At 34.4% G+C, this 10,484-nt stretch overlaps 1 protein-coding gene across 1 annotated transcript; it reads left to right on the top strand.

The window, feature by feature from the left end:
- The first annotated feature begins 1,915 nt into the window (after window positions 1-1,915).
- LOC116338668 (extensin-like) lies at window positions 1,916-9,746 on the top strand. Its single transcript, XM_031764077.1, has 17 exons — window positions 1,916-2,021; window positions 2,163-2,300; window positions 2,588-2,671; window positions 3,662-3,698; window positions 3,775-3,843; window positions 4,134-4,246; window positions 4,341-4,416; window positions 4,645-4,695; window positions 4,944-5,036; window positions 5,339-5,485; window positions 5,609-5,679; window positions 8,185-8,301; window positions 8,385-8,453; window positions 9,002-9,034; window positions 9,099-9,156; window positions 9,274-9,423; window positions 9,554-9,746. Exons 1-17 carry the CDS (start codon window positions 2,019-2,021, stop codon window positions 9,631-9,633), a joined length of 1,389 nt encoding a protein of 462 aa, XP_031619937.1. The 5' UTR covers window positions 1,916-2,018; the 3' UTR covers window positions 9,634-9,746.
- The last annotated feature ends 738 nt before the right edge of the window (window positions 9,747-10,484 follow it).

The following is a 10,484-nucleotide window of genomic DNA, read 5'->3' on the forward strand; positions in this document are numbered from 1 at the left end:
CACACATATATAGTATATATATATATATATATATATACTGTGTGCAATTTACACAAATTACTCGTGAGGAATGGTTGCAAACGTGACGTTAAACATTTTGTGAAAACGAAGAGATAACGCAACAAAATCACTGAACAATTTAACAATCGTGATAAATTGCGTATTTTGGCGTGTGTATCCATACACACAATATAATGCAATGTACTTGTACATTGGTATATGGATAAATTGTATATGTGTCGATAAAGTTATATGTACATTGTACACATAAGAGACAGGTTGACCTAAATGCGTTGTTTGAAAAATAGGATACATAAATCCATACAGTCAGTATTAATGTACAATTCAAAACGCTGGAGTCGAGCGTACAAAAAGCGAGCGAGAGAGAGAGCGTAAAGAGAATAAAAACAGCATACACAACTAGAATACTATTGATTTTTGTGGCGTTATGTAGGAATATTTATGTATATGTAATCAAGGAAATGTTCAAAAGTGGAAGTACACATGCAAACCGACGACGAATTGAACTACATCGATGCAGCACACCAAACAAGTGCACACGCCATTTACACGATTTCTCGTGCCCATGTCCTTTTTTCCATGCTCAATAGCAATACCATCATATGCACACATCCATGCATATCACATACATTTTCCAAGTGCAATGTTGCAGCGCACAATGAAATCGGAGCATATGATTTTTTTTTCTCTTTACTGTTCCGCTTATTCGAAAGCAGTGTTTTGCATTTTATTCGTCGTTGTGTTGGTGATATTGGTGTTCATCGTTGTCGTCGTTGAACTATTTTATTGGGGTGCACTTGAATTTGTTTCACGTATTATGAGGATATTTGCAATGCATTATTATAGTATTTGACTCGAATCGGTCGTATACATTTGGCATTTGGATGATCTCACACTAGTAAAAGCCAAAGATCTTACTTGGTAGTTTTTTTTCTCTCTCCTTTTTTTCAGCAATTTATCAATTTATTTTAATGGCATAGAACATTTTTCTATTTTTATATACGGAAACAAGGTTCAGGTTATCGGATTACGATCGTTTTTAAATTAATTTGTTTGTCTTTTGTCAGACACAATCCGCCAAACGAGTCGAATTAAATTGATCGTATGTGATTAATCGTTTTTTTGCCAAGCAGCAATGAAAACATCTTGGAAACATAATAAATGGTCAGATTCGTTTCAATCTATTAATGATTTTACTTAATTACAACTCAGCTCGGTCAGCTCACACAGACTTTTTGTAATCATCACCTTTTTTACTGATGGTGTTTTTTTTTTCAAAGGTTAAATTTAACAGACTGTTTGAGGACTGAGCTGGTATAAACGTCTTTTTATTTACCGAAAATACAAACATTTGAACAAATTAATAACAAAAAAATGCCTACCATTGACATTCATTCATGATTAGTTCATAAAAGTGTTTGCAATCATTTTGTTCATTTTGTTCATTTAGCATACACACACGCACAATGACATTGAAAATATTCGTCTTTTTTTGCACTCTTTTCTACTCATTAATATTCTTTACCTTTTTTGTATGATAACCTAATGTATCACTGTTAATTTTATTCCGCATCGACGAAAAAATTAAACGAAATATATACGGAGATATAAAAACGAGCAAATCTGCATAAATCCAAACATAATCATGCGTTTTTTCGTAATTCACAGGTAGATTTTGTATTAATTTCATAGAGTATCATGAAGTCAAAGCCGTTTGACAACGTCGTTTAGTGAAAATTTTGCTATAACTATTGTGCAAGATGGACTAGACACCATTTATGCTTCAGCCTGTTTATTTATGCTTCGTCGCATCTTTTGATTTACTTTTTTTTGGCTTTTTTTATATTTTGATATCAGCTATGATGGGATAAATCAACCGGTTCCTGATGTTTTGGCGTTCAAATTTTTTAGTATAAAAGATGCTTCTAGTGGCAGATCAAATCATTCGAACACATTCGTTCAAGTGAAGTGGTACGGAACTATCAAATATTACAAAAATGGTGAGTTTTTCCGTTTTCCATTTAAAATGAAAAGATCGAGTAAAAACAATAATTTTGATCACACAACGAGTTCAAACAATGCGATCGTGATGAGAAAGTGAATAATTAATGTAATGTTGGTGTTGTTATTGTGTCTTTTAGAAATTCTTCTTGGCTTTGGCTTTCATTGCTGCCGTCAGCGCTGACGTGTCACATTTGCAAGGTGGATCAACTGGTTACAATTATCCACAACCATCACCATCATTCAATGCAGCTCCAGCACCAGCACCAGCACCAGCTGTAAGTATCAACAATTAAACAAAATTAAATCTTCAAAGTAAACATAAACATGTGGAATAAATTCAGCCAGTTATTTTGAGATGTTATTGACTGCCCAAATGTTTTTATTACAAATGATTTGGTACAAAACAAGAAGATTGTAGTCAATTTCTTAACGATTTTATGTCCCAAATTAATCGGCCGACTAGATTTTTGGAAATTGTATGAAAAATAAACAACTTTAATCGACTTAGCTGCTATTGGCTCTTTTATTAATAATTTCTAAATTTCTTTTCATCATCTTAAAGCCACAATATGTTCCACCACAACCAGCACCAGCACCACAACCACAACAATCATACTTGCCACCACAAAGCGCTCCAGCACCACAAGTGAGTTGCTCAATAGAAAAATAATTGTCTTCATTTAAACAATTTTGAAATGCTTGAAGCAAAGTGGTCAAAACAAATCGATACAAAACCATTCAAATTCGAACCATGTGCGACGTTTGGTGTTATTTTGAATTTAATTAAATCAGACCATATACTGAGCATAGATATTTATCCGAGATATTTTGTGAGAATCCGATAATTAACGCAGCAGTCCATGCATTATTGCTCCTTCTAAACGAAGTCTGTGTGAGACGCATGTGCTGTGCTTTATACTCACACAAAGATGCTCGCTCGTACATTTTTGACAAACGAGGAAAACAATGGGTTAGTGTGTAAGCATGAACGTCGATCTGTGCATTATTACTCCTTCAAACGAATTGTGTTTAAGTCAAACACGTCGATTCAAGTCTTGTACACAGTTCGTTTAGAAGGAGCAATAATGCATGGAGTGTTGCATTAATTATCGGATACTCACAAAATATTTCGGATAAATATCTATGCTCAGTATATGGTCTGAATTGAATAACAAAAATCTTGTTCTGTTCGAAAAAAAACCACATTTAATTCTTAAGAGTAAATACTTGTAACTGATCATTTCTGCATGAAATGTTTGAAAAATGGATGAAGTGTTGGTTTGTTACACTTAACAATGTATATACATACACAATATGGTGTTTGTATTATAAATCATCAATGCAACATCAAGCTCACTCGACTTCAGGTTCAAAAAAGCGATTAACATTTTATTATCCAAACTTTGAGACGATATGATCGTTGTGACCTTTTGTTATTTGAAAATTCGTCGAAAAAATTCAAATGTTTATAAAATACGAGTTATTTGTATCAAAATAGAAATTATCATGTTTCGTTCACCATAGTGAACAAATCATGGAACTTTTAAATCAAAATTAAATCGCGTTTTTTTTAAACCGATATTATTAATTGCCTTAGAGAACATATTAAAACTTTTTTCAATTTATTTTAAACTAGCCACATTATGCCCCAGCTCCTGCTGCCCCAGCTCCAGGTAAATAATTTTTAAATTCCTAACAAAAAAACTAATTAAAATGCGATAGAAATTAATAATTAGTGAAGGAAATTAGACATTTATTCCTCAATTTTTGTTCCTCAAATAGCACCAGTCGCATCAGCACCAGCACCAGTTCAACGAGGTAAATAATCTATTTGTTTGAAATAACATTGCAATAATCAATGCAAACGCTTTATAGCGACAATAGGAAAACTTGTTGTCAAAGTGCCAAAATATTTTTGTTTCTATAATGTAATACTCACATTTCGTGACACATCGTTTGTAGCATTTAAAAGACAACTTTTAAACTACCACCTATTCACGATTCACGCAAAATAACTAGCACTCGTTGATAAATTATGCCATTAGAAAATTTTCAAATGCATCAATTCATTACTTTATTAACAAAAACACTTTCTTTTACATTTATAGCTCCAGCTCCAGCTCCAGCTCCAGCTCCCCAACAAAGCTACTTGCCACCACAAAGCGCACCAGCCGCCCCTCAACCACAACCACACTATGCTCCAACACCAGTTGCCCCAGCAGTAAGTATCAGCAGTTGAATAGAATGTTCAAAATAAACATGCATATTTTTCTGTTTTATTAATAATTTAATATTTTCTTTTGTTCATCCAACAGCCACAATATGTTCCACCACAACCTGCACCAGCACCAGCACCTAAACCACAACCACAACAGACATACTTGCCACCAGGTTAGATTTACCATTGAATTCCAAAATCAATGAATACAAATGATCAGTGTTTCTTATATCGACCTCAGTTTTCGTAAGATAGTTGAAAACGATAATTCAGCCAAATATGAGAGCCCAAATGTGTGCTGCGATCATATCTAGTTGAATTGATCGTTTACAGATATCTTGTGGAAACACTGCAAATGATTATTTTATTAACGGAGAAACGTCTTTTGCTTCTTAAAATAGCTCCAGTAGCACCAGCTCCAGCTGCCCCTGCTCCAGTTTACTCAGCACCAGGTAAATAAAATATAAACTTGCGATTAAACTCTAGGGGAGAGACACCAATGCTAGTTTCCTAGTTTATGGCTAATTTTCCAGTTTTTTTTATAAGTTTTTGCCAGTTTTACATGGACTATAAAAAATTATCTAATGGTGTCCGCCCCCTAGATTAAACTTAAAAAAATCCAATTGATTGCAGATTCATGTACCATTCGATACAAATGATAATTTTACTAACAAAAACACGTCTCTTTATTTTTGAATAGCTCAACAACAATCGTACTCAGCACCAGCACCAGCTCCACAACAATCGTACTCAGCACCAGCCCCAGCTCCACAATACTCAGCCCCTGCTCCAGGTTAGATTACTCTTGAATTACAAAAGAAAACTACATTAGTAGCAACGATTCATCCTTGCCTAGATATATATGACATATATATTCATGCCTGTGTATTCAATGTGTTATACGTCATACACAACACAGCACCGTCGCAATGTTCCTTCATACACTGGAGTGTATGCAAGCAACAGAGCGTCAGCACTGCAAAGCATATATCTAGGCAAAGATGATCCGTTGATGAGTAGTATCTTAACTTGAATGCACTAATGAATACAAACTATTATTTTATTAACAAAATACGTCTCTATCTATTTGAATAGCTCCACAACAATCATACTCAGCACCAGCCCCAGCTCCACAACAATCGTACGCAGCACCAGCACCAGCCCCAGCTCCACAATACTCAGCCCCAGCCCCAGCTCCACAATACTCAGCCCCAGCCCCTGCTCCACAATACTCAGCCCCAGGTAAAAAGAGTTTCATTTGAACCTTTTTATTCTTTTTTTTTTCGATTTGTTCACACAAATTAATTTACTATTATTCACATTTTAAATTAATTTACTATTTTGATTTTGAATTTATTTGAATAGCCTCACAACAATCATACTCAGCACCAGCTGCTGCCCCTGCTGCCGCTTCCTTCTCCGAATCAGAAGGTTACGTCTACAACACCCCAAGCCATTAAAGCGAGTATATTTAAAATGGCCTATCCTGAATGCCATACAAATCAAAAAATTGAATCGAAATAAAAAGCATATTTAAAAAAAACTCAGATATTTTATTGTGTCTTCTCTCGTATTCAATGGCAATTTTCTTGATTATCTAATTTCAATGGTTAACGCATTGAATGGATAGTGAAATTCTGGTCGATGTCAAATTTCAAAATATCGTTTATTTTACTAGATTGTAGATCTTTTTCATGAAACTTGGCTTTTCTAAAAATGAAAACATCTAAATACGGAAAATGTTTACACGAAATTCGAACACTATCAAAGAATACAAATCATGTAAATCATCAGATCTGAAAGATTCCAACCGGGAAGTCTTTGAAGCCAATGATAATTGTTGTACATAATATCTACAATTTAGAGCAATAAACGATTTTTTGAAATTTTATATCGATGACCATCCAACAAATTTCGCTATCCGTTTTTCTTTTCGTCACCAACAATCCACCACCGAGATGCGATTAATTGTTTTTTTTTTGTTGAAAAAGTTTTATTTACTAGGCTATTCTAAGGCGATGTGTAAAAAGGAGGGAGACAAAGATACATAACAATATTTCAAATGAGAAATATTCATAACAGCACAAATACTGCTGAACTTGTGCACACTGTCAATTTCAAATAAACCAAATGTATCAATATCACAATAGTTCATGTAAATGAACGGCTTGAGTACGACGATGTGCAAATTTGTATGTTGTTCAAAATATTCCCGAAAATACAATGAAATAAAGTACGGCGGAGCAAAAACATCTTGGTGAATATTTGATGGAATCATTTTGACGTTATGATCATATCACTGAACTTAATCATTCTGAAAAAAAAACACCTGAAAACAGAACCTCGAATAAGATCTTCAACTCATATGGATTTTTTTTATTTAACTCCTAGTGGGGCATAGGGACTTCAGATAGGGATTCATATCGGTGATTAGTCGATTGTATCCTACATTATGATTCTGCCATGTTTTGATGGCGCTGGGTTCTATTTTACGTGTTTGCGCTGATGTCTTCTCATGTCTTTGTTGTCACACACACGAGACTGACTGCTTAATATGCCCTCCGAAGCACGTACTTACAAAAAAATGAAGTTTGAAATCCGCTTCGAAAATGTGATAATATGAAAATTCACACATGAAAATAGAATATAATCGTTATAGCCTTAAAAATACACTCACCATGTTGCAACATTTTCTAGAAAACACTACCGCTACAGTAATAATAATTACAGCGGTAGCGTTTTCTAGTCTCTGCATAGGAAATTATACAAACCTATAAAATCGCATACCACTTGTGAAAACCAGACAATATATTTGGTTTTTGTCATCTGGATATTTCAGCTCATACCTCGGACGATTTAAGGGGGGGTTATCCGGGCTAACACCCCCTGTGCGCTGTGCCCATGTATGCTATACAATACAACAATCACTTCTATTGTTTTCACTCCTCACGTTATCCAGATAAGCTGAAATATCCAGATGACAAAATCCAAATATATTGTCTGGTGAAAACTTATATGAACACGGACTATGTGCCACTCTGTTTTCACATAAAACCCCATACTTTCACAAGTTCGCCGTTTTATTACGGTGAAATGACAAAACAATTGAATATATATTCCAAAACAAAAAAAAAAATAAAAAGGTGAGATGGAACGTAGCAAAAACCCAACAGAACCCAAACATGTTTATAGAACCATAATTTTGGGCAATTCCAGTATTTTTACGGAAAATTGATTTGGACGGAAAAAATTTCGATGATATTAATTTATTATCGCGGAAAAATGGTAACGATCATTTGATTAATTTCGCTCATACATACAGATAGCAGTACAAAGTGACACTAACAGATCAACTTTTTTGCTCTCGTTATTCTCTAGTTAGTTAATAGTTTTTATCTATTTCATTTGGTTGCCATGGTTAATTTTATTCCGCATTGACGAAAAAATTAAAAAAATCTATACTATATAAAACAAAAACAAACAAATCTGCATAAATTCAAACAAAAAATGCGTTTTTTGCAATTCACAAGCTGTTTGACAACGTCGTTTGATGCAAATTTTGCTAAAACTATTGAGCAATATTGACTAGACACTATTTATCTTTTCATCGCATCTTTTGATTTACTTTTTTTGCCACTTTTTTTAATTTGATATCAGCTTTGATGGTATAAATTAACCGGTTTCCGATATTTGGGCGTTAAAAATTTTAGTATAAAAGATGCTTCTAGTGGCAGAGCAAATCATTCGAACACATTCGTTCAAGTGAAGTGGTACGGAACTATCAAATATTACAAAAATGGTGAGTTTTTCCATTTTTCATTTGAAATGAAAAGAACAAGTAAAAAAAATAAGTTTGAGCACACCGCGGTGTTCAAACGATGCGATCGTGATGTGAAAGTGAATAATTAATATAATGTTGGTGTTGCTATTGTGTCTTGTAGAAATTCTTCTTGGCTTTGGCTTTCATTGCTGCCGTCAGCGCTGACGTGTCACATTTGGGAGGCGGTGGATACAACTATCCACAACCGGCACCACACCATGCAGCTCCTGCTCCAGCTGTAAGTATCAGCAATTGAATGAAATGACGAATTTTCAAGATAAATCATTCAATTTCATTAATAATTTGTAATTTTCCATATAGCCACAATACGTTCCACCACCACCACAACCCCAACAAAGCTACTTGCCACCAAGCGCTCCAGCACCACAGGTGAGCTATTAAAATAAAGCGTTCTTATTTAATATTGAAATGTTTGAGGCAAAAAGGTCATTCGATTCAAAACCATGTGCGACATTTTGGTGTCTTTTGAACGGAATACTTCCTAATTCTCTTGAATATGACTGACCTTTGGTGAATTTAATTAAATCCAATAATAACTCTCTGTCTCACGAAAACCAAAGACTATAATCATCTTGTTCTATTCTCTTTCGGTTCCAATGCAATCAAAATATATTTTATTTTTTATCTTCAATAGTGATAGAATAGAGCAAATCGATCCTTTTAATGTTTTCTTTTCTTCGAAATTTCCGTGAAACATTTGCGTTTGATAGAAAAAGTTCAGTTTTAACATATCATTGCTAAATATAACTACATTCCCAATAAAGAATTGTTATAATTTACAACATCCAGAGTAGAAACCATTGATTCAAAGCACAAAATTGAGCAGAGAAGCTTAGAATTTGAATTGCTGTTTAAATCAACAATCTTGTAGCTGACACTTTTATTAATTGCCAATTTTTCAATTTATTCCAAACCAGCCATATCATGCTCCAGCACCTGTTGCTCCAGCAGTAAGTATCAACATACACATTTCTTTTATTAACAATTTCTAATTTTCTAATGTTCATCCAACAGCCACAATATGTTCCACCACCACCACAACCCCAACAAAGCTACTTGCCACCAGCCGCAGGTTAGATACTATTGAATTCCAAAAGAAAACTACATTAGTAGTATCTTAACTTGAATGCACCAATGAATACAAATTATTATTTTATTAACAAAAATACGTCTCTTTCTATTTGAATAGCTCCACAACAATCGTACTCAGCCCCAGCTCCTGCTCCTCATTACTCAGCCCCTGCACCTGCTCCTCATTACTCAGCCCCTGCTCCTCAATACTCAGCCCCTGCTCCTCAATACTCAGCCCCAGCCCCTGCTCCACAATACTCAGCCCCAGGTAAAAAGAGTTTCATTTCAACCTTTTTATTCTTTTTTTTCGATTTGTTCATTCTACAAGAAAATCACAAAATATTTCGTTGTATATGCACATTTTAAATTAATTTACTATTTTGAATTTATTTGAATAGCCCCACAACAATCATACTCAGCACCAGCTGCCGCTTCTTTCTCCGAATCAAGCGGTTACGATTACAACGTACCACACTAAATGTTATGTCCAAACCATTAGAGCGAACATATCTGCATCTCAAATGGCCAATCCTGAATATCATATAAATCTAAAAATTGAATCGAAATAAAAAGCAAATTAAAAAAAACTTAGATATTTTATTGTATTTTCTCCCATATTCATGTCATAATCCTTTTTTTCATTTTCGACACCACTCAATCCAACAACGACCTGTGATCTCTAGATTTACGGCAACAAACATTTAATTGCCCAGAATACTCTAAGGCGATTTGTAAAAAACGGAGAGAAAAAATACATAAAAATAACTGCACAAGCAGCTACGATTGACAACTGAGTGCAGAATTTGCAATAACAAACTTAAGTGTGTTTTACTTTTCCGCACACCTAATGTAGGAAAGGTATTGTATTAGGCCAAAAAATTAAAGTCACCCCAAAACATGTCTTCTATGCATATTTCATGTAGAAAACACGATTAGAGATGATTTTGGGGCATATTAATGTGCGTCGCTGTGTGTGATGTGTCCTGTGTCCTATGACCTGTGTCCTGTGGCGTTTTGCCAAAGAAGCGATAAGAATTCTGCCTAAAATGATGAAAAAATAAAATTCACGTATAGTTGGCGCTACATTCTATGTAATAAGCGTATACTTCCCACTTATCCCGTTGCAACGGAAAACAAGTTTGCATAGAATGCAGCGCCAACAGTATGTGAATTTTATTTTTTATCGTTTTAGGCAATAAATATATGGTTTTCTTATGGCTACTTTGTTAACACGATAAATCTTCTTCCAAAAACTCAATTCAAATTCTGACTTTGCAGGATGATTTGGAATTACTAGGAGACGTGCTGATTAGTTTTTGAGCAATATAT

This window comes from Contarinia nasturtii, unplaced genomic scaffold, assembly GCF_009176525.2.
Source record: "Contarinia nasturtii isolate CC-2019 unplaced genomic scaffold, AAFC_CNas_1.1 Cnas_scaffold_414, whole genome shotgun sequence".
Classification (NCBI taxonomy): domain Eukaryota; kingdom Metazoa; phylum Arthropoda; class Insecta; order Diptera; family Cecidomyiidae; genus Contarinia; species Contarinia nasturtii.